At 42.2% G+C, this 25,046-nt stretch overlaps 1 protein-coding gene across 3 annotated transcripts; it reads left to right on the top strand.

The window, feature by feature from the left end:
• The first annotated feature begins 702 nt into the window (after positions 1-702).
• On the top strand, positions 703-22,853 carry fam193a (family with sequence similarity 193 member A). Of its 3 annotated transcripts, none has more exons than XM_075463254.1 (23): positions 703-1,096; positions 2,339-2,413; positions 5,676-5,918; positions 10,184-10,359; positions 10,462-10,629; positions 11,669-11,915; positions 12,072-12,196; positions 12,383-12,530; positions 12,649-12,723; positions 12,823-12,897; positions 12,991-13,103; positions 13,445-13,687; positions 13,847-14,003; positions 14,162-14,308; positions 14,630-14,899; positions 15,206-15,428; positions 15,538-15,846; positions 17,554-17,818; positions 17,910-18,096; positions 18,492-18,731; positions 18,919-19,804; positions 21,137-21,218; positions 21,570-22,853. In XM_075463254.1, the coding sequence occupies exons 1-23, from the start codon at positions 875-877 to the stop codon at positions 21,661-21,663; spliced, it is 4,770 nt and encodes a 1,589-aa protein (XP_075319369.1). In that variant the 5' UTR covers positions 703-874; the 3' UTR covers positions 21,664-22,853. The 3 variants fall into 3 exon arrangements, with proteins under 3 accessions (XP_075319369.1, XP_075319368.1, XP_075319370.1); XM_075463253.1 differs by having other exon boundaries at positions 15,538-15,894; XM_075463255.1 differs by lacking the exon at positions 2,339-2,413 and having other exon boundaries at positions 15,538-15,894.
• Positions 22,854-25,046: the final 2,193 nt, after the last annotated feature.

Below are 25,046 nucleotides of genomic sequence, written 5' to 3'. Positions count from 1 at the left end.
TACTTTTCTCTCCTCATGGCTGTTTGGCCCATATATGAACAATCCTATTATGTCGTAACCCTTTAATTGATTCCTGTTTGTACAACTGAGAAGCAGTTATATCACTGATAAGTCCTGCCCCACATTCACCACCAACTTCAGTTAATACTGTTGCTGATGCTCTTGTTTTTATTTTATGTCGAAAGCCTAGAGTAAGTTGATGCATCAGTTAGATGTACATGACACACAATGCTGGACAATACATTGTAAACCAAAGCTGAAACAACAACAACCGTTTTTCCTTTTTAAACACATTTTAAAACACACGTTTTCTGGTTGCCGAGTATATTTTTTTGTTGTGCTTTCAGAAATGTTGTGGGGGGGGTTTGTTTGTCTTTGGTATTATTAGATCTTGTAAAATGGAATGCTTTGTTCTCTAAACTGTGTTTTTGTTTTGTGAAATAATGTGCTTTGTCGCTGTGTTTTGTGAAATGTCTATTTTCTCCATTATAATTGTGCTATGCTCTCAGGGTCAACCAATACAGCCTTATATTTGTATAAAAACGTGTGTTCGTTGTTCGTTTTTACCTCCTTGAAGTCCGACTTTCCTGAGTTAAAAACGAAATTATACACAACAAACTCAAGTTCCCATAATCACCCGGGTAGGATACGCACATTTACGTCATGACGCAATCTTTGCCTGGCTGAAGCAGTCCAGCCAGAGGCCATATTGGAATCTATGAAGTCGGCTTGCACTTTGATGGGACTGAGTGGCTGTCGTTTTGGGAGTCTCTAAATCGCTATCCCGGATTTACAACTGAGTGATTACACTAGGTATTCTGCTTGAGACTGCCAAGTCTGGACGGCAAGTTGTCTCGGCTCTTTCGTGGGAAAAATGAGTCCAACCGATGCTAAACGGGGGGCTAAACGCAGGAAGAACAAGCGGGGCGGTGGCAGTAGCTGCAGTGCTGTCTGCAACACCAGCAGTGGCAAGGCCGGGGTCGCTCCGGCCCTTGGCTGTGCGGGAGCAGCAACACCTGCCTCTGTCGTCAGCTTTTTAACATCTGGGAGTACAGGCAACGGGAATATAGGGTCAGTCACAGGCATGAACGGAGAGGTAAGAGTGTCACACAATGTTAACCAGTGGATGTCAAAACGGGGGTTTTGACTAGCAAGCGGTGTTATCAACGACACATCTGATTTGGGCCCGAGACTGATGAGGGGAAGGCACTTAGCTAAGTAACAAATTCAACATAGCGAGTAATTGGCTTAATTACATCTGATGGCCGTGGTTATACTTTGGAAGGCAGCGTCAGCTAGCAAGTGGAATAGCTAAGCAGTTATACTGGTTTTGTGGAAATAAGACAAGCTGCCGTAAAGATTAAGCTAACTTTCTTGTCCGAACACTGTATACCATAGTTAGCTTAAGTGATCTTAGCTGCATCGACAACAACTTGGACACCTGGAAGCATTATTTTTTATCTAAAGCAATCCGTGTACGTGGAGATTAGGTTGACGAAGCCAAGATTACCTGGGAGTATCAATTAGGTTCAAGGCAGTTATCTTAAAGACTGCTGTTTCTTGGATAAACATTTATGCTAGCCAATGCTAACTGTACTAACAACCTAAGCTCCGTCAGGTCTTGATGTGTTTTTACATGCTGACCTTCCATTTTTTTGAATATGGATAAGTATTTACGTTGAGTTTAGTTGTATTTCTTAGAGCACAATTTAAGCACCCGACTAACTGCAGGTATCCAAGTAAACAGTAAACAGTTCATATGCTTCTAGTAAACACTAAAATGATAACACTTGACACAGCGTTCGTGAGACAGTGTTGTGTTTGATAAATCGGGTTATTATTGCTGCTTCAAAAGTTCATTGCTTAGCTTTTGGGGTCTCAAAAATATTGACCATAACCAGTTTTAATACAGCTGTAGCGATCTGCATCTTCTCTTCGTCTTTAACTTGCCGTTATCACTGAGAAAACGTTTCTGATACTCCCCTAAATTTGCCACTTTTGCTTAAAATTCAGGTTTAAAATGCGTGTTGTTTGTTTGCCAACAACTCTATAAAGTTGTCTGAATAAGAAGCAACATGTACAGAGTTTGAGAGTGTAGCTACAGAACACATTTACACTGTTGTTATAAACCAGTTATAGTCTGTCTTCCTTACATGGACAAGCCTAACTGTACTGGACACAGACATCAATCCAACATAGGTCCAAAATGATCAGTGCCAGCAAGCAATTCAATCGATTATACTTAATCATTACAAGGTGTCGCTGGCTGTAATTAATCAACCTCAAATGTACCAAGCTGTCTTTTACATGAACAGGTTGAATTGTTTGCTTCCCTCAGGTCAAATTGAACAACAGTATTACTCCACAGTTCACAGAAGGACCAGTGAATGCTGACTTCTCCGGAGTCCTTCAGGTAAATTTGCATCAGTTCGGCACTGGATTTGTTTTGTCCCATACCAATTTGTTTATCCAGCGGAAAATTCAGAAGCACCACATAGTGTTTAAGTTTTTTTTTTTTTTTTTTTAAAACAGGGTCACACCCTCTAAAATAAACCAATTAAACCCTTTCCCATTGCTGGTTATAGCATGCTTACCCTCTGTTCTCTGAGGGCCACAAGTGGTCACTATTTCAGGGGAAAAGCCTGTAACTACAACGACATGAAGGGGCGATATTACATTGTAACCTGCAGGCTGTGTTGAACCACAGTTTCTGTTGATCCCGATTCTCTGAGATAATTAGACTAGTTTATTTTATTCTTTTACGGGATGACGATAAACACCACGCACCAGGAGCACCAGGCACCAGGCAGTGTGAGCTGCCAGCTGTCTTTCAGATGGTAAAATCAATGGATCTTGTCTCCTTTTTTCGTCCACGAGTTGTTGCTTCAGTTTCATAGCCTCCATGTGGGATGTTGCGGTCGTTAAATGCGTTTCTGTAAAGAAAAAGTTAGATGTGTCCGTTCCTCCAGCCTCGACTGCAGTTTCCTCTGTAAAAATTAGCCTGAGCACTTGGATGCTGTGTTTCCATCCAGAGTGGATTTATTTTTATTTTTTTAAACAAACAAAAAAAAAAAACACAACTTCAGCAGACTCACTGGGATTATACACTTTAATATTGCAGTCAAAATCCAGATGTTTGCAGGTGTTTGTTGGTTTTGTGTCCACCGTCTTAATGGCTTCACAGTGAATGCTTAACTCTGCAACACCACCTACTCAGCTGTGATGTGTACTCTGGTGCTGCAGACAGCGGCGATGAGAACATGTTAAACAATGGAGCAGGAGTCGCATTGCTGGCCAGACTGTTTAATAGCACCATTTCTAAATTAAACTGAGCTACTATCATCAGACTTGTATGCCAAAACATACATATTTACACTTAGCCACCTAGCACACTTTCATCTAAAGCAACTTATAAGTGAGGAAAGGCATTCGAGCTTCAGTACAAAAAGAAACCCTGACATAAGCACTGACTGGAACATTTTGTTTTCAAAGGGGAGAATATAAGCAGAAGAGATGCAGAAGAGCAATGTACGTAGAAGTGAGGCAGGTTAGGGTGTTAAGAGGGGAGATGTTGGAAGATGTGAGTCTCCAGGAAATTGTTGAAGGAAGAGAGGGATGCCCCTGATCTGATAGCTTTGGTTGATCAATCCACCATCATGGAACTTGAGATGAACTCGACATCGTAGGAATTCAATGAATGGCTCGGAAAGATTTGTCTTTTGGAGTCATGTCCCTTTTGATAATGCAAATTTGAACATTTAAGATGGGAAGCACACTACAGAAGTTTATCCACGTGCTCTTATCGCTTTATTTTTAATCTTGGTGTTTTCCTCCTGATTATTTTGTTCCATTTTGCAATGGTTCACGTGATTGTTATCAAAACATTTCCATAAAACGGTCATAAATACATGGCTAAGATAAAGTATGTAAAGTAGTATTTAAATAAGAGATGTCTCGTGGCCTGAACTGCCTGTTTCGTCCTCGTTAAATCCCCTCTCCTGACGCTGATTAAATGTCTCAAAGCCCGTTTATGATTCTCAAAAATGACATGTTTGGAATTTTCCATCAACATCCCTTCATGCAGGAAAAAGGCTTAGATGGAACACCACACACTTGCCTCTTTTTTTTTTCTTCTATGCACAGATGTATGAATATGCAGATTACACCCACCTTTGTCTGCACTGCTTGCTCGGCTGCAGCTGCTCACCCTTGACTCTGCTCAGACTCTCTTGACTCTTCGACTTGACTACATTAGTAAACGGCTCATTACCTTTTTCACCATCACAAGCTGCTAAGTTCCGCCCTGCGCCGTGTAATGTCTCGTACCCTTTCTGTTTGACTACAACTACTGTTGTCTTCTCCTTTTTCAAAACTATTTATGTGTTTGTTTGTTTGTTTATCTAATTATTCCTAAAAAAAAACTCATAATATGCTTACGTTTCATTCATACGAGTTATTTCCAGTTCATCGTTGAAATAAATTGAGAGTAGTGTGGAGTATCGAAGGTACTACTTTTGTTGTGTCAGATGATATTGAATCAGCTCCTGAACCACTTGCTGATGTGCCCTGGTCTGAACATTTAGCCATTTAATGGAAGGGGGGGGGAGAAATCTGACCAGCATTTTGGTTTACTGTCGGGCTGTACAGTAACTGTACACTGCTGCTGGGCTATGTGAACATGAGCAACCTTCCAAAGCACTCGCATATTCAGAATTTCCTTGGAACTACTCGTTTTTGTATGAAATATTGCAGAATGAATTTCAAAGCAATCTCAAGTCGGTGCAGAAATCACGTGCTTGTTCCCCTCCGTGGTCCATTAGTCCACAGGACTATATTAAAGAGGAGATTGCAGTGTTGGTAATGATGTGCAAATGGCCTGTTGGATGGCTGTCTGTATCTGGTGCGCAGTGGGTCACATAGGATTTAGAGAGATAAACTGTTGAATATTGAATAATGAGCAAATCTTTTGGAAAAAACAGAAACAAAGTCTGATGTCAATATTTATTTCCCGAACAAATAACTAAAAAAAAAAAAAAAAAAAAAAAAAAAGCCAAGAATTCTCTCAAATCTGTTAATTAAAGCCTTTTTCACAGGTTGATCCATATCAACGAGGCGTGGCCAAAAAGCGATGAGATTGTTTTTTTGACAGCTGGCAATTAGATTTCAATCCCACTGTGCATGACTGACATCTGTGGTTCCATTCAAAAGAATAAGCTAGCCTACGAGTGTAGCTCAACTGGATCAGCGAGCACACCGTGTACGGGTCTCGAGTTCAAGTCGTGACCTGTGGCCCTATGGTGCATATAATCGCCTCTCTCTCCGCCCACCTTCCTGTCCAGCTGCTAGTGAAGAAACGCCACCTGTGTCAGGAAAAAAACGGAAAGATATAGACTAACCTAATCATCTCAGAGAGTTGGGATTATCAGATCCCAGTCCAGCGCACGATACAGTGTAATTCCATTACTTCATTTAGTCATAATCATTGGCCTATCCCCTCCTCCCTTAATTGGCTCATTTTAGCAGGTAAACCCGCGTCAAAATTAGCAATTCAACTCTCTAATTTTGGGTATTACAACAGCATAACATTTATTCTTCTTGTCTTCTATACAAATGTCCTTGGCTTTGTGTCTCACCGCACATTTTCCTCTCTGCTCCCTGACATGTACCCACCACAGACTCCATTCACGTTCGGACTGAACCAGCGGGCGCCCTACACAGCTGGTGATCGCTGCCTCTTGTGCCGATGTGAGCGTAAAGACAGTGTTGTGCCTTCAGAGGCAGGCATTACAGGCCAGAACGGTACGGCACAGCCCGCCAACACACCCAGTGCCCTTCAGCTGCCTCTGTGGGTTTGCTCAGACTGCAGACGTACGGTGGAGAAGGAGGATCGACGTAGTACTCTCGAGCAGTCGTTAGGGGTAAGTCAGCTGGGCATTACTGGATTTGAATTCGTTAAGGCTGAGGTCTGGGATCGCCAAATGTTTGCAGCTGTGATGAAAGCGGCTACATCGGCACGACTCCATTGTTCTGGTAGTGTGTGTCCCATCATCTTCGCCACATATCTGCGGTTCACTTGTACAGCTGTTGTTGGTCTTGAAATGATGCTCACTGGACACTTTGGGTTTTTCAACAGAATAGCTAAAACACATGCAGCCGTCATGAGTATCAGCTGTCAATATAAAGACGATGGTGATGGAAAAACCAAAGAAATTCAGTTCAAATACTTGCTTTGGAGTGTTTTTAGCCCAAGTGTCTGATTTCTGTCATCTTTCATAATCCCAGAATGTTTTCGTGAATCCAAATGCTTTCAATAAAACATTGAGTTAATGCAAATTTTAATATTTTTTGAAGTTTTGATGTGCTGTTGGTTTCCTTAGCTAGGGCCCTTTTTGATTGTGACATTACACCTGGTCTTTGCTGTTTTTCGTCCTTTCTACCATTGAGTTTTACTTTATAATTATGTAAGTGTGTGCTTTTGAATGTGATCAGCTGAGTAACAACCTCCATTTCAGCCTCAGAGGCGCGTCAGCTGCGACTTCCATCCCCCATTCCACCTCTGTACCTTACAAAGAAAACGGTGATGGCTAACGAAGGCACATCAGTCCTGCCTTAAGCTTCCTGTGTGAAAAGGGCTGATGTGTAAAGACTAGGCTCTCTAGATAGTGTTTTATGATACGTGGTCAACTTGTTTCTCTGTCTGAATAACATTACAATTCTAATACAGCTGTGGACAAACAACAAAGCCGAGTGCCCACTTAGTCCTCTGGGTCATGATTATAGGTGGTATTTATCAAAGCTATTGATTATTAACAACTCTTTAAAATTGAGTTAAAAAAGGAGTGACTCACCTTTTCACTGCCATTTTAGCTGGTTGTTTATTTAATATTTGATTTGATTTGAGAGTGAATAAAAACATTGTGCAGAATGTCCAGAGCATTAAGAACTCGTACCTGATGTCTGTACAATCTTGTGCATTAAACTCTTGATTTTATTCTTATCTTAACAAGTGATTTATCTCCATTGTAAAACCAAATTTCTCCAGTAGTGTTAAGCTGTTGTTTTTGAGGAGCTGCTTCCTATTTGAACGTTTCCTATTATAACGGGGGAAAAGAGGATGAGCAAGTTGGTTTGTAGATGTCCAGTGGTTTTCCCTTTGGGTGGATACATTATTGTCGGTGTGCCCATATGAACCCAGTTCTAAGGAATTCATTTGAATAATTCAAAGTTAATTTCTGAATTTGGGGATCTTTGATTTGTGGCTGGGCATCACCTGATGCAGATCTCTCACATTTAAAGGTGGGGTATGAGATGTTTTCTGGAGCATTTTTTTATCATATTTGTATGAAAACCTCCTCACGACCCCATTGCACCCACTAAAATAGAATGTTTGGAAATTTTTTTTTATATTTTACTCCATTGTAGAGGCTGTAGCAAGAGGAAATGTCTGACCAATAGAAGTAATGATGAGAGTTACTTCTATTGGATTCTGACATGCCAATCAACCATCAGCCCCCCTCCCCCCTGCGCGTTCACAGACTCGTGACTCGTTCATGTGTTTTGAAGGCGTGGTTTCGAGGGGTGGGCTGAAGGGAGAGGCAAGGTTGTGTTTTTTCAAAAATATAGCTGGCAGGAACCGTTTTTCAAAGATCTCATACCCCACCTTTAAGTCTTAGGCTCACTGTCAGGGTGCATGTTTCGCCTTGAAGCTGCCACAGTGGAAAAGGAATTGGTTTACGGTTATTATTTCCTTTGCTTTTCTGCCAAAGATCCCACCTGGAGTTGTTCGAGTGTGGATGCGTCGCTGACTAATCAAACGATTCACTGATGTTCTGTCTTTAACAATCAAGAGATCAAATCGTAGTGATATGTTCAGCCTGAGTGTTATTTCGCTTGCATTGGATACATTTTCTCTAAAACTTTGTGAATTGAAATCTTTTTTTTATTCTTTATTTTTTATCTTAACCCTTGTGTGGTGTTCATATTGTTGTTACTCAGCCAGTGTTTGTGGGTCTGGTGGACCCCTAGCATTTTGTGGTTTTTAATGCCTCACAATCAAGTATTTTATGTTAAAAAACTCAACAGATGTTTACTTCATCCCAATTACAAGCAGTATAAACAGTATATATGGTTAATATTTGCCCTTTACCTTTGTTAGATCACATTTATAACTTATTATTTAAAACGTAATAAATAAAATCAATTAAAATCAAGATATGATTGGAAACAAATTCACAAGTGAAGCAAGGTTTTTCAAAACTACTGACTTTTATTTCTTTGAACTCAGAAAATTAACCCATTCAGGTGCACAACACAACCTGAACACATGAACACATAGAGTAAACACATCAGTCAAGACAACACATGAGCCCCATTGAACACATGGCCTTTAGCCACTAGCCTATACAACACATGAGGGGCAGAGTTTTACTGTGTGTGTGTTGCAGATATACTTTTTGCACTTGATGCATGTATATTGTGTTTTTCTGTCCATCTTGGGTCCGCACACTTCGCACCGCTTCTTCTTGTTGCTGGTGTTCACAACCTAGAATAATGAAAAGATCAGGAATTTTTCTAACACCTCTCTCTCTCTCACAAGACATGAGTGCCAGACATGTACTGCAACAGCATAACACACTTACTTCAGCTTCTGCAGATTGTGGTTCTGTAGGTTGGGTGGACAGGGCACCAGCATTCTCCTCCTGAATCCTCCTCAGGATGGCTGCAGAGGCTGGGGTTCTGGGGACATGTTGTCTTTCCTCAATTTGTGGTCTCACCAATGCTTTTCCCAGATCCTCGAGAAAGAGGCGTCTCTTCTGGAGCTTCCCTCTGTTCCACTCTGGGTTAAGTGCCATCCAAATGACAAAGGCGTTGTTTGCTGAGATGTCCAACATGTCAAAGAATATCACCAGTGGCCAGCGTAGAGTCCTCCGTTTGCAGCTGTAGGCCGTCACCAGCTTGTCCATGTTGTCTACCCCTCCTTTTGTGGCATTATAATCCATGATGATCTCTGGTTTGTGATGTTCCTGGTCACAGATTCTTTCATCCCCGTGCAGTGTACTCATGAGTACCACATTCTTGTCTTTCTTTGGCACATAGGATACCAGGGATGTGTAAGCCGTGTAGGCAAACATGGAAGACTTGACAGGCCTGTTCTTTGTAGTCAGCAGTTGAGGTGGGAGCTCTGACTTGTTTTTCCGTATTGTTCCCACCATGGTCAGCTTCTTCTTTAGGAGCTCCTGTCCCAGCTTGTGCGAGGTAAAAAAATTGTCGCATGTGATGTTGTGTCCACTGAGTCCCTGAGACATGTCCAGGACAACTCTCATTCCTTGGTTTGACTCGGGTGCTCCTCCATCAGGTTTCCCTATGTAGACTTGTAAGTTCCAAGCATATGAGGAAGTGGAAACCTCTTCTTGGGAATCCTCTCCCTCTACATCATCATCAAAACCTTCTCTATCTTCCAAAATCACTTCCAAGGCCCTCTGCGCAGAGATCCTTTTGGCCATCTTGATCGGTTGTGATAAGAAACCACACTGGCAAAGCTATATTTATAGTGTCCCGCCTCCAATTTGTAGCAGATAGAGTGGGAGAAAATAAAGATTCCCGCAAGACAGAGGGTCAAATGTGCGGGAAAACAAGAGTAGATGCTTGATGTGTTGAGTGTTGATGCTTGAATTTTGCAAAAATGTTGCAAACTTGTGTGGGAACCGCAGGTGCAGAAACTCTCTCTGTCACTCACACGCACGCACGCACACACGCACGCACACACGCACACACACACACACACACACACACACACACACACACACACACACACACACACACACACACACACACACACTAACAGCAGGCCCAGACAGGAGGTGGACAGAGTGTAGGTACACAGAACATAAATTTCCACACTTCTTTTAGCCCTGGGTCCAGTGGACCCGAACATCTTATATGTAATAGAAATGTGTAGGGGGGGTGTACGGTGTGTGGTCATTAAAAATTTATTCTGATATATGTTCTTCACAGAAAATGAGCCAAGGCCAGTGAGTCTGAGTTTTAAAAATTAATTAATTGTATCATTTTTCTTTTGATAAAAAATGAAAACGGGTCCCACAGACCCGAACACCACACAAGGGTTAAAGAAGGCATAAAAATGATCCTGCACTTAATCTGCTGTTTGTGATATTGCCCACAGAGTCAGGACTTTCTTTTGCACATGCCTGGGGGGAATGGAAACTTGGGCCTGGAAGCAGCCACAGCAGACAGACTGACCACTGCTGCGCCTACACTACCCATGCTCCCTGCTCCAGACTTCACCACGCCAATGCCTTCTGATACAGTTTGCAGCTGTGAAGCCTGCAATGAGAGACGGTCCGTTCAGATTGATTAGCCAAAGCTAGAGTCCTGTTAGCTCAAGTAAGATTGTTCTTGATGTGACTTCATGGGACTTTTGTGAATCCACGGAAATTACAGGGAGATCTCTGCTGAGTCGGAGAGGGAGTCGCAGCAGCTGCAGAACCACTGGTCGGAGGTTCGCTATCTGGTCCGCTGCATCTACCGCCAGACGGGAACGCCACTTGCGGATGACCACGACCAGCCCCATGAGAGAGACAAAGAAGGCATGAAGGAGCTGGTTGACAGGTATAGCCACAAACAGAGCTTCATCTAATTTTCTTTTTCTTGAGCGTGCGTCCACTAGAGGTCTCTATTGAGTCATAAAAGTCTCCTCCACTGTAGTCAGATGTGGTATGAGAGCCTTTGAAATAACTGTGAACATAAATACCATTTTCAAGCAATGTTCCCTCTAATTTTTCATGTGTCTGGGCATACACACAAGCTCCCTGAGCACACTGTGGACCACTGTGAGCAACATCAGATGTGCACGCTGTGGCCACACACCAGTATCACGCCTGTTCAAAACCTTGGATCATAGCAAATTACATGGCTTATTAAAAGAATCAAATCACAGCAGCAATTTTCATTAGTTTACTTTTAATATAAGCGATTTGGCCCACTTAAAATGAAAAAGACAAAAATCTTCTTGTTCATGAGATGTGTAGTATGTTATCTGTTATATGTGAAAGCCTACATGTTTTGCAGAGTAGACCTTTCTCACTCAAAAAAGGAAAAATCTCACCCAGTTTCACCGCTTGTTCTTCTATTTGCACATACTCAGAGAGCCATTCCATCCTAAAAGAACCGCATTTCTTTTTTACTTTGGCTTGGTGAGTGGATGTGTCGCTGGCGCTGCCCGTTCGTTTCGCCATGATAAGGGGTTGCGTCTCTTAGCCCCTAACTCCGCTGCACTGTTGTTAGCTAGCTAACCTGCACGGCGCGTATGGGCAGGGCACATATGAAAGCACTATCAATACTATGATTGGCTGCATAGCGTAAGTAAACCGTATCGTATTATTGGCTGAACACCTGTCACGCACTGTGTTACATTGAAAAATGGTGCAGAAAAACACATTATTGGTCTAATTAATTAGATTAGGTCTAGTATTTATCTAGTATCTAGAATTTCATTTTATGCGCTGCATAGATTTTCTTGTGCGCTGAGAATTTGCGCAGGCGCGCAGCTTAGAGGGAACATTGTTTTCAAGTATATTGTGTTAGAGGATGAATTTATTTTATTTTTTTTAAACGATTAGAAATTGAAAACTGTGTTTTCCTCCTGTAGACTCTGTGTAAAAGATCCATACCAGCTCTACCAGCGGTTGGAGCAGCAGGCTCGAGAATACGTGTTGGAAGTGAAAGTGCGGCTCCTGAAGCACCTTTCTGCGGGCTCAAAGACCACAGGACCTTCGGGGACCGTGGCTGCAGCCCAGGGTCCTCCGCAAGCCCACCAGTTCATCTCGCTGCTGCTAGAGGAGTATCACGCCCTCTGCCAAGCTGCACGCACCATCAGCAGCTTCCTGCTCACCCTGGTTAGTTTGCTATTTGTGTGTCAGAGATTATGCGCCAGGTAAAGGATGAATAGGAAAAGACATTTGGTTACACACAACACCATGTTTGACGCGTGCACAACTGTTTTCCCTGTTGTTGCATTGGTTGTAAATCAGACATTTTTTTTTTCTTCTCAGGAGAACGAGCACCTTCAGAAATTCCAGGTGACGTGGGAGCTGCACAATAAGCACCTTTTTGAGAACCTGGTTTTCTCCGAGCCGATTTTACACAGCAGTTTACCGGCACTGATTGCACAGCTGAAGTAAGACATCGTTTCTCATTGAAAAGTCATACGATGACTTTCACAAAGTAGATTGTCATGGTTTATTTCTTTTTCCTTCTATACATCCTAATCATATTGTAGTTTGCATGTACTTTGTGCCCACATTACTGGGGCTGTTGGCTTAATCCTAAACCTCCTTTTTTTTTTTTTTTTCCTTTTCTCCAGACATGGTACAGCGTCTCATGATTCATACAATGAAGATATGTACCGGACCTTATTAGAGAGCTATCAGCAGCTGCAGCAGGAGATGGCTTCAGTGGCTGCTCAGTGGCAGGAGTGTGAGAAGAGGATTGATGACTATGTAGATGAGCAGGTTTGCATAAATTTATAGAACAAGCAACAAAACTTTATATAACCTTCTTAGTATAAAGATGATGCTTATCCAAGATGATATTTCAATATATTTTACTATATACATTTTTTTTTCTCAGTTGCTTTTTAAGGTGGAGGGTCAGAGTCTCACAAACCAAAGAACAGAGCCACACAAGTCCTTGATCAGCAAAAATGTAAGTTAGAATTTTTTGGACTGGACATTCTTACTTCTCTGTGTCTCTTTGGCTCAAGTTAATAAGTTTGCGTTGGTTACTTCATCTGCCCATTTCTAGACTTTAAAGACAAAGCAGCGAATGCTGAAGGAGGACTGGGAGTTCTTTAAACAGAGAAGATTTATAGAAGAACAAGTACGCTAGAAGACTTTGACACAATCAGTGCGGATCTAATTTTGCGCTCTTTTCTTTTTCTGGACCTTTTTTGATGCTTTCCTTTGTTTTCAGTTGCCCAACAGTAAGAAGTCGCCCCCCGGAGACAACAACTTCACAGACACTATGAGAATGCTTTCATCTCGTCTCAGTATCCCAGACTGTCCCAACTGTAATTACAGAAGAAGGTAGGTTTCCAACGTTCACGGGTGTGTCACTGGCCGGCTTCGTATCTTGTCACCTTGGGTGCAGTAAACTTCAGGCATAACTGAAGATCGCATTTAAAGTACAGGGTTTATTTTGTCAGCCTGCGTGTTGACAAGTGGGAATGAAAGCTGTGCTCAGGTCCAGCAGCCGTAGATAAAAGGCAGTATAAAAGAACAAAAGGTGTCGCTCCGAATCATTGGCCACTTTTGCATTTGTTCATTTTATCCATATTTTTTCAAAACCCAGAACACATTACCCAGGTACCTCCCTCATCCTGAAAGTACAACTCACTGTCCTGTCCAATCAACAACTTCTTCCACAGATGTACGTGTGACGACTGCAGTCTCTCCCACATTCTAACATGTGGCATCATGGACTCGCCCATCGCCGAGGACCTCCACATCAAGCTGCCGTTGCAGGGGGAGCCCCCTCGGGACTATCTGGCAGAAGTGCACCCTCCCAGCCTCTCCTCTGGCAGCTCAGCGTCTGGCTCCAACTCCAGCTCTCCCATCACCATCCAGCAGCATCCGAGGCTCATTCTTCCCGAAGGAGATGCCAGCACTTTGTAAGTCAGCCGCTCGCCATCCTAAAACACGCTGTCAGTTTGTATGCATGTGCCATTCATTTGAGTCATTTCAACCAAATGTTGTGCAAAATAATTTGTGTGTTTTCTTTTATTTTGCAATACCTTTTTTGAGCTGACTACTAATTTCTCTCGTTGCAGCATTAGCGATGATGACGAAGTGCCTCCTTTGACCAGTAAGTTCGGAGACATCTACGCTATGAGCAGTTATGAGGACAACAGTGTGGGGACGGCTTCTGTGAACGGCCTTCATAATAACATCAACGGGGAGGGTGAAAACATGGCATTGAAGGCCAGGGTGAGTTAACTACTTAAGAAAATTGCCCAAGATTAGTTATGAATTTCCCTGCTGAGTTTCTGGATGACGAAACCGACGTCGATTATGAGTCAGTTAGTTACTGGTAGTTTGGGAAATGCAGTGTTGTCCACCCATTACCTCATTCATTTTTGACTCAGTCCCCTCAGATTACGAGCAGCAGCAGTTCATCAGAGGGTGATGAGGAGGAAGCTAATGGTGAGGCTGGTGGAGAGCCCCCGGGGCAGCAGGGAGAACTTTCCTTGGGAAAGACCAACAGTCCTCCTCCATCTTACAACCACCAACAGGTATTGAAACACCTTTGTCATCATTAATAAAGGAAGTAATAGCTTGTTTAAAGTCAGTCATTTAGGTGTGTTTATAACTTGGAATTGAATATTGTAATCTGAATATTTGACAGCTGTGGAAATATAACTTAAAAAAAAACCAAAATGAAACAAAAACCTAGTGTGTCGTTGCCCATGCTCAGTGTGGCAGCTGCACTGAGCCTCCATCAACTGGATGCAGTAAGATGAAGATGCACAGCAGCAGCACACACAAATGGAGAGCAAATCCACACACTCAAGATTAAAGGCAAATTTGTTTTGAACATATATTGCCCCCCTCAGGTCCAGCATACCTGCGAGTGCCACGTGTGCAACCAGGACCCCAGCTCCTCCACCCTGGGCCCTGCCACATGTTTGCCCCCCAGTCGGCTCCACGCTGTGCCTCCCCCCACTGTGGGACACCAGTTCTTCACAGACAGCAAGACTCCCCCTGCACACCCTGCCCTCCACTTATACCCACACATCCACGGCCACCTGCCCTTACACAACTTCTCCCGGCCCCTACTCCACCCTACACTCTACCCACCCAGTCCTCCTCTGACACACAACAAGGTGAGGATAAGTCTTTAGCCGATGCGTCCACAAGGCTGATTGTAGGTTATTTTCTTCACGTTCACTGAAGAATCCCTTTTAAGGGAAATTTGAATTTCCTTATCACTGGGATTTTTTTCTTTTAGTTCCAATAACAAAACTAAGCTTAGTTTAATTCTGGTTTCACTTATTGTCACCGTTATTACTTTGCCTGCCACAAGGGGACAGACTAGATATAATATGGGAAACCCAAAACTGAATTGTTTGGCAGCTCAATCCTGTTCATATCATAATACCCATTAATAACAATTTTTTTTCTTCCTCAAGCCTCTGCCCCCAAATCCTACATCAAACCACTCAGCGGCCAAGCAGCCAGCCTTCAGCACATCATTACCAGAGCATGTATACCCGAACTGCTTTGGTGGTACAGGGGGAGCAGGTGACTGGAATAGCTCAGTGCAGTGCCTCTCTTTCAAGTTTGAGAATCTGTGGGACGCTGCTGTGATGAAGAGCTGGAATCCATCTGTGCTGTTGCCTGAATGTCTGCCAGGTGAGCTACCGGACCACGGTGGAAATGACCAAGAATTAATTCTGACATTTAAGAAAACAATAGGTTGTTGAATTAATGTCATCCCTTCCATTTCTGTGATAATCCACAGGGGACATGCTAGGACCATCCCTCACTGATGTGCCCCTCCCCCCAACATCCTCTATCGGCCCCCAAGGGGAGCATCCCTCACTGTCCACAGCTCAAACCCCTTCTTCCTCGTCGTCATTGTCGTCATCTTTATCGTCGTCGTCGTCGTCATCTTGTTCCTCTTCAGAAGCCAAAGAGCCGAAGAAGACTGGCGCCAAGAAGAAGTGTCTCTACAATTTCCAGGATGCCTTCATGGAAACCAATCGAGTAGTGATGGCCACCTCTGCCTCCACATCCTCTGTGTCCTGCACTGCTACCACTGTCCAGTCAAGTAATAACCCACCCATCCACCTAGCATCTAAAAGACCCAACTCTATAGGTAATATAGGAAGTAAGAGCAGTTGTTAGGTTTGTACTGATGACGACAACGCTCTTTTGTTCTTAAATTGGTGATCGCTTATACAGTAGTCACACCTACAGTTAATAGTGTAACGTCCCTTAATATCCCAGTAATCCTTTAGTAACCCGAACCCTTCTTCATACTGTTTTGGTAATTAGTTTCTCCTTAGTTCAAATATAAAAACAAATGTGGAGGGGATACCTAATGCCATTTTTCTCAGTGTTCAGGGCACACTAACAAGTTACTATTTGCAAATACTGTATTCAAACTAGGCCACTCCTGCTGTACATCAGTATCAGAATGAAGCAGTACGATAGTCGGAGCAAAGCAGCAAATTGGAGAAATAAGATTTTACCTTCTAAAACACAAATGAACACGTCCACACCGCTGCACACATCCACGCAACCTCATTGGGGAGCAGATTTTATATGAACTGTGCCTCTGTTAACATCCTATATTTTGTTTGTTGTTTGTAGTACATGGTACGTGGTGTCAAATCTTACTGGAGTCCACACAGGGAGTAATTAATTCCTTTTTATCTCATTTTAAAAGAAGAAAAAAAAAACATAAAAGTTACAAAAATAGATGAAAAATGAAGACTAATGGTACTAACGCTGAAATAAATGATCAGGCGTAATGTGGAGCAATACAAAAAGAAGAGTACAAACCGTACAAATTCATTTTAATTATGTTTTTTAAGGTGATAATCAGTCCCCCGCTCCAGCATGCTTGAAAAAGCGTCTCTTTCTCTGCAGATTCTAATTTGCTGCCCACTGTGAAGGCCTTTCAGCAACATGGGAGCTGCTAGTGGATCACAGACGCAGCTAACTGAAACCTTTATTAGCACTCTGTCCCTTATGTCTTCATTTTAGTGAAGTCAAACTTAGATATTTAATTGTCCTAACTTTTTGCCAAAGAAAGTAAACAAGTTACTCTTTCAAATCTTGCTTCTCCAAAGACGACCATTGTTGACGTATGCTGATTCAAAGTATAGAAATGATTCAGATGCGAGTGAACTATCCATTGGACACCTGAAATGGCATCTTCCATGTAGCCTACAGTAATTGATTTAAGAAATTTCTACCCTATTTCAACCAACTAAAACATTTTGTTCCTTTAAACAACAAAGCTTACTTGTGAACTTTGATTTATGTTCCTGTTTTCATTCTAAATATTGAGTTGCCATGCAGCATGTCACCACATATCACATGGATTAAGACTGCAACAACGGTGTTTAGTTGTTGGTCCACTGAGACAATTCCTCTGTGAAACAAAATGTAAGGGGTTTAAACTGTATCTGTCTCGCTCTTAATCTAAACACAGTATTATGCTAATACAGCCTTTAATCATAACATAGTCTGTTGTACACACTATCTCTTCTAATATCTTAATTTTAGTTCTTCTTTTCTGATGGATAGAAAGGAATTGTTGCACACAGCAACACTCATCATGATAATGTTTTGGGAATGCAGAGCAATGTAGACAAAACTGCTCACAACTCTGTAATATATGTGTGTAGGCGACAACGTTTGCTTTATTTAGGTGCAAAGCAAAAGTATAAATCAAGCGTAAGTGTTTTAACGATGTTCTTGCAAAAAAAGTAAGTGGTGTAATTCGGTGCCCTTTTGTTTTCTCTAGATGACGTATTTCACAGTCTAGGTAAAGAGGACCACAGGCTACCCTTGTCAGCCACTCCCAGGAACACAGGACTGACTTCTCTTCCCCCATTATCCGGCCCCGCCCTGCCCCCAGCACCCACAGCACACCTTCCCACAATGAGCCCAAAGATGGCCACCCAGGCTCCAGACTTTGTGGAGTCCCAACAGGGTTTGTGCCTCCCACCTGCAGAACCTCCAGCCCCTTCAATGGACGGTCCTGTCAGTGCCCCACCTAGTGTCTGCAGGTAAGTCTTAACTTTGTTTTGTGTCTGAGCTTTGTTAACATCTCAGGCAGGTGTGCCCCCCGGTCTGGTTTCAAACACGATCTTTTTTCAGTGATCCTGACTGCGAAGGCCATCGCTGTGAAGGTAATGGGTCATATGAGCATCAGCCATATGATGGAGAGGAGAGTCAGGACGAGGACAGCTGCTCTGAGCACAGCTCCTCCACCTCTACTTCAACCAACCAGAAGGAAGGAAAGTACTGTGACTGCTGCTACTGCGAGTTCTTTGGGCATGGAGGGGTAAGACTCACTGATGTAATCATATTCACCTGTTTTTGACCAAATTAGCAGTACTTATTTGAATTTCCTGGAAGAACTTTAGATTTCAGTGCTGCTTTTCTGACATTTTTGTAACATGATAGAGCTGGGGATCTTTGCTGGCCCCCCAATGTGATAATAATTAATCTGTTAGTGATTGTCTCAATATACCACATCCTCTAATTTCTATTTAACCACACATGGCTACTTTTTCAACACTAAATACAGTCAGTCTGGTTTCCCTTTTTATTCACTGGCACTTTAACTTATACCCCTGTAACTAACGAGATTTTTCCGCTGCTTGTAAAAAAAAAAAAAGCATTAATGCAAGAACTACTTCATGCCACTGTTACTGACATTCTATGTTTTATTTCCAGCCGCCGGCCGCTCCTACCAGTCGAAATTATGCAGAAATGCGGGAGAAGCTGCGCTTGCGTCTGACGAAGCGAAAGGAGGAACAGCCAAAGCGTGAGGAGCAGCAGCCAGTGATAGAAAGAGATGGAGGGGTGGAGGACCACAGGCGGGTGGAGGACCTGTTACAGTTCATTAACAGTGCCGACAATAAACCTACATCCAGTTCTAAGGCAGCCAAGCGAGCCAGGCATAAACAAAAGAAGGTAACTTGTTTCTCCTGATCAATTCGGAGACCATTTTATAATAATCTTTAACCTCCGGTTTATATCGGTCTTATCTAAACTTCTTAAAACGACTACAGTATGCACCATCACAGGCCAGTGCAGAATGCAGGGGTGTTTATGTTAAAGCTGTGCTCACTTTGAAAGCGCATGTCTCTGTGTGCTTCAGATGGAGGAGAAGGCCCGTCTGGAAGCTGAGGCCCGCGAAAGGGAGGAGCAGCAGTTGTTGGAAGAGCAACAACGGCGACTGCGGCAGGAAGAGGAAGAGGCAGCACTTCAAAAGGAACTGTTACGATTGCAGGAGCTGCAGCAACATCGCGCTGCCAAGAAGAAAAAGAAAGAGAAAGCAAAGGAAAATACTGCTCCCCCTCAAAATAACCCACAACCCCTCAAACAGACAGCTCAGAACGTCCTAGATAACCTTCAGAGTGGAAAGTCACAGCTGCTTCAAACCCTCATCCGCCTCCCTGACCAGAGAGAACCCCGATTTGATCCCCTATCTCATCCCAACTCACAGCACAGCCCAAAACGCCCTACTGAAAAGGGGCTTTCTAATGAGACCAACATCCCAAACTGCCCAGTTCCCCTCCACAACGGCACATCCCCCCTTGAAATCAGCAGTAAGGTTAAGGCTAAGCAGTCTGTGAAGGTGGCTACTTGTGAGGCTGCTGTAAAGAGAGCTTTGGAGTTACCCAAGAGCTCTGATGAGACTGCAAAGCTAGCGAATGGCACCAGTCCTAGCACTACAACAGACACCAAAGCAATCCGAATCAGGCCTGCTGAGGCCTTTGCTTCCCTACTGACCACTGAACCACGAAGGGAGGAAAGAATCAATAACAGAAGTGCCAGTGGAAAAAGGCAGCAACCCCTCACCCAATTAAAGGATGACAGGACAAGTCCCCCTGCTTCAAATTCTTCTCCATCTCCCCCTCCAACCTCCCAGCCTGAGTATACCCACCACAACGGCAAGCCCCCCAGTGCAGAGTCACCGCAGCCCAAAGGCAAGACCAAGAAGAGCAAGAAGAAGAAGGGGGACAAGATGAACACCTCAATAGGTTAGCATAGTCAACATTTTCTCTTGGATTTCTAAGACTTAGTTGTGTGCTAACTCGTGCGGTTGAAGTTAATGGGTTCAACACATCAACGTAATCTCACTTTATCACCATGAATGCAATTTACAATTGAATTAGATTTATGATCCGATGTGATGTTATGTGAGCTGAAACGACAGCACTGTTTGCTAATCACAATGCAAAGCACTCTTTATCGGTGCGTTATTTGTTATCACTGCAGTGCATTTAGATGACAGGATCCCATGCCTGACCAACTAAATCTAACACTGAGGGCGCTTTTCCTAAAGATGACAGACTGTTATTGTCAAACACCTCTGTTCCAAGTACCCGGATAGCGTTAAGCACTGTGATCCTTAAAGAAAGCGCTGGTCCTTCTAATGGTGGTGTGTCTTCACTGAAGCCTGTTACATAGCCGGGCTGCTAATGTACTTTCACATGATATTAAAAAAAACCCCATATAATTATAAGCCCATGGAAACATGTTAGTCTGACAGAAATGGTACTCAATAATGTTTTTTCTATGCCCGGCTAACACACCCATATAATGTAGTTGGAAGTTAAATATCTGCTGCATGTAAACGTTCACTGAGATTCACTACTTTTGTTTAAAAAGAAAAAGAAGATGTACACAAGTGTAAAACTGTCCATTTATATGCTCAACGTGGTGCTTTTTTGCCACCTGTTAAACTGTTAGTTTGTTTTGGACTGTGATGTAATGGGTCAACCCAAAAAAAAAGCAGGCCACATCACCACCTATTGCAGAGGAAGACATGCTTCAGTCAATGGATTAATTCCTGCGCTGGTGTACAGGAACAAGGAGAGCGATGCATTTAAGTGGCATTTTAACTTTTTGTCAACCCAATCTTTCTTTTCTCTTCTGAGACACTAACCTTCGAATAGCACTTAGAAAACAGATATAATGCAACTTGGGTAAGTTTTGACACGGATTAAGTCTCATCTGATCACCTTTGTGGGCGTGACCTTCTTTTGTTTTTTTTTTTATTAAAATAACTTTATTGAATACTATCCCAATGTGACAGTCTTCAAGGATAATGATATATCTGTATTGGGCATACTTGCATTCGCCATCAATTACTCAGTCTTACAATTAATCCCAATTTAAACATCGTAATCACTTTAAATCCGTTTGTCATGAGCAGCTATATTGACTAGAGCCAGAGAAAGGTCTCCAGCCTTGATGCACCCTGTGAAACAGCATGACAGATATGATCCAAGCAAGCATGAATGAGAGAAACATCCTGGCAGCCTAAAAAAAAGTATGTTTTGAATATGTTTTGGTTTGTTTATTTTCAGATGACGTGTTCCTGCCCAAAGACATTGACCTGGATAGCACTGAAATGGATGAGACAGAGAGGGAGGTGGAGTATTTCAAAAGGTACGTTACACAACCTGGCTGATTGTTGAGTATTTTGAATCTGTTTTTTTTTTTTTTTCGGGGGTAGCGCTTTTAAGAGACGATTGTACATGCAGTTTTCACTTATTCGCACTTTTTGAATTGATGGAGTGTAACGTGATTCTTTTTTTTTTTTTTTTTTAAATGCTACAGAAAAAGGCAACCGAGACAGCAGTTAATATTGCAGAGTAAAAAATATATTTAAGCCTCTTAAGATGCGAACACTGAATAGAAATGACTTTGTTTACTAGAAGAGGGTCCTTTTAACTTGGCGTCTTTTTTTTAGGTGGATCTGTGGAGGTTTAATGTCTGCTTTTCTGGTTTCCGTTTCAGATTTTGCTTGGACTCTGCCCGACAGAACCGTCAAAGGCTCTCCATCAACTGGTCAAACTTTAGCTTGAAGAAAGCTACATTTGCTGCACATTGAGGGTGTTAGTAACCGTCAGGACACAAATCAGTACTTTAACAGCTATACAAACCCACCCCCCCTCCACCCCTCCATCCCTCCATCCCTTTGCCTCCAGCCACTTGTCCTCCCAGAACTTCTCTCCTGCTGTGCCCAAATCACACCCACGCTGCCTTGCTTTGTTCTTGTCCCTGTGTGTGGTTACAACACAGATCCATCTGGACTGATCTACCTACAGAAACAAAATGAAATGACTCAAAAAGAATCACAAAATGCTAATTTTCATCCGATTAATTTTTCCTTGCGTGCTTGTGTGCTTTTAGTCTGAGTTGAGCGTTTCTCTTGACTGAATAAGCCACGGTCTGAAATGATTTTCTCACACTGGCTTAACTGTAGTCAAACGATATTTACTATGTCTGGATGGTTTCCTTCTAAAAGATGAATAAATAAAAAAAATTTAAAAAAAGAGAGACAATGGAAACTACAAAAAAAAAAAAAAAAAGAGATGTAATGAATTAAAAGCTGTATTTCAGATATTGTGGCTTACTATCCCATTGTTCCCAGCACGGCATCTCATCCACATGATCGACAAGGGAATGGGCTCGGTTAGCTGGTTTCCACTTCCCCCCGCCCCCACCACCTCCACCTTATTTCACAGAAAGGAGGAAGCCGTAATACTTGACTTTTTTTTTTTTTTTTTTTTTAAATCTTTTTATTTTTTTGGGAGGGGGGGTTGGGGTTAAAGTTCTGTTTAACAAACTGTTGAGTAAAAGTGTATCAGTTACAAATTTTGTTTTCTTTATTATTTTTTTTGACATGTAGCCAGCTTGTATCAGAGTACTTTCAGAATGAAATTGAAAAAGAACAATACTCACACTATAAATCTGTCATAGAGTGTATATTGTATTAACACTGAAGCCAAACTGGCTACTTTTAACATATTGTTAAGTAATATTAAACCTTGTCTTTCTTTTTTGAAAGATGGAATACAATAGTATGGCAGGATTATGTGTCTTGTGTCAAATTTTATTTTCTACACACAGTAAAAATTGTCAAAAGACATGCGCACCTAACATACTGGGAATACAGTTGATAACTACATTATTTAGTCCCCTTTGCATTTTGGTTTATTGTCAAATATCTAATACATTTTGGCTGTTTTCTAGAACCATATTACAAAGAACATTACAAATAACTCTATAAAATTGAAATTATGGCTGTTTTTTTTTTTTTTCCTCAACACATGTGGCTACTTGTGTTTTCTGGTGAGATTTATTCCACCCGCTTAGAAAACATTGGTCACAAGTGGAAATAACTGCATTCTGGTGTTTTGAAACGTTGCACCAACCTTTTATAAAGGGCCTGTAAGCTTTCTTTTAACGGTTCCTAAGTTCCAAGTGAGCGTCTGACAAGGTTTATGTCTGCAAAGTGCATTTCGTTGCATAAACGGCAATATGGCAAAGATGAGAAAATGGTCTTAAAAAGTCAAGATGGGGAAATTCCCTTGCCCAAGCCAGGAGAAGCATCCAAAGAAATGCAGTGGAAATACATTAAATGCAATGAAACTTTTGAGGGACAGAATTGGATGCATAGGCTTAAAGTTCAAAGTTAATGGTAGAGTGGCTACGCAACCTGGCTGTGGCAGAAAGGAAAAAAGGATCAACAACTGAAACCAGATTCCTAAAAAGACAAATGAACCAAAACCCCCGTGTGACTGTAAAAGACTAGCAGGAAGACCTGGTAGGTGCAGGCGCCAGGGTTTCAGTTGACACATTCAGGCACACGCCTCACATTGAAGTGTAACATGACAGATTTATAAGATGTGAACTACTACTAACCCACAAGGAAAATTAACCCCAATCTGCCCAAAGCCATCTTGAAAGGTTAAAGAAGTTCTGGGATACTTCTCTGTGGAGTGAAATAACCAAACTTTTTTTTACATACGACATTCTGTTGGCATTAAACCTAGTATCTTATGGGGTTGAATAATTTTGCAGCCACCTGTGGTTCGACATTTATGGTTGAGAATATTGATGGCTCCTATTTGTCTATGAAATGTAAACAGGAATGGATAGACCTCTTATCTGGCTCTGTCCAACTGTAATACAATCTGCCTAACAGGTTCAAGTAAAGTTTTACATATCCACTTATTGCAGATGAATTTACAAGCAATATAAGTGGGCTTTAGTTGTGCTTCTTTCAGGATTTTCTTTAGTTGCCATTAGGTTAAACCACTTTAGCTGCTTCACTGGCTTACCGGCAGCTAAAGGTGGCTTAATATATTCATCTAGCAGGTGTGAGGGTAATACCAAGTTTCTCAGCTTAAATGATGGCAGAAAATAAATACAGTGTAGTGATTCATGGGGGTATCTGCTAGTTCCTTACTGGCAGGTCCTCATAAGGCAGGAGTGTACTAGTCTGACATGCCCTTTGTTTTTTTGTACAAATTAAGCGGCATAACATGTAAAAACTTATATTTGAAGGCCCCGGTAGGCAGATGTTATTCGTCGACTGCAGAGCTTAGCCGGCCAATATTTTTTTCTCAGTCTTTGTGCCAAGATCACTCATTGCTGAAAGCCACTGGATAAATTACTGGTATCAGTCTTATTCAGCGAGCCAAAGTTGTCAGCACTAAACCAACTACTTTAAAGACACAAACCTCAGTGTTACCCTTTTTAATGTAAGGGACTGGTTATTTGACAGTACTGCTTGCTCAATGGCAGGAATTTTACTCATTGTTGCCTCTCTGCGCGGCTGTAGCTACTTACATGTTTGCAGGGTGAGTCACACAGGTTTCTTTTGGGAAACCTTCTAATTAACAGTCATAATCAATCGAGAAGGGCTTTGCGACTGAGTCAAGCAGATCCAGTTTCGGTAGGTTCAGGTCAAATAGGTTCAATTTCACCTGAGAAGTACATTAAACCAAAGGCCATTGCTTTTGGACTACTTAAGGCCTTTATGTGTAACTCTGTTTCACACACGACTGTCTTGGAAATCCAGTGAAAGTTCATTCCAGGCTGCATTGAAATCTTGTACATTATGTCATTATGTCTTGTTGTGGTGTGAGGAGCAGTGTTGGCTGGCATTAGGGGGGTGACTCTGGGACGCCAGTGGTCATTGTCTAGCCTCCTGGAGGTGTCGTGGGCCCAACTAGATGAAACACTGATGGAAGGAGGTTCCCACCTGATGACCCCAATGATATGTTGGTCAGCACTGCTCACTGGTCTATATAGGGAGTATAGGGAATTATTCACTGAGTCTGGTCCATTTATTTATTTATTTTTGCCTTAAGCACAAGTTTCTTGTGTTTACCTTGAATCAATGTAAAGGGAGCATGAAATTTTGTCGGCTTTTGCTTATAAAGATGCCGATAAGTACGGGTCTTCCTGTTAACACTACTTGCA

This window comes from Odontesthes bonariensis, chromosome 4, assembly GCF_027942865.1.
Source record: "Odontesthes bonariensis isolate fOdoBon6 chromosome 4, fOdoBon6.hap1, whole genome shotgun sequence".
Lineage (NCBI taxonomy): Eukaryota > Metazoa > Chordata > Actinopteri > Atheriniformes > Atherinopsidae > Odontesthes > Odontesthes bonariensis.
This window is presented reverse-complemented; position numbering and strand designations above follow the sequence as displayed.

Excerpts from the sequence above, each read along its gene's own strand:
- fam193a (XM_075463253.1), top strand. The coding sequence starts at position 875 with ATGAGTCCAACCGATGCTAAACGGGGGGCTAAACGCAGGAAGAACAAG. Across the intron at positions 1,097-2,338 it reads TCACAGGCATGAACGGAGAG|GTCAAATTGAACAACAGTAT; the intron begins GTAAGAGTGTCA and ends TGCTTCCCTCAG. Across the intron at positions 15,895-17,553 it reads TAAAAGACCCAACTCTATAG|ATGACGTATTTCACAGTCTA; the intron begins GTAATATAGGAA and ends TGTTTTCTCTAG.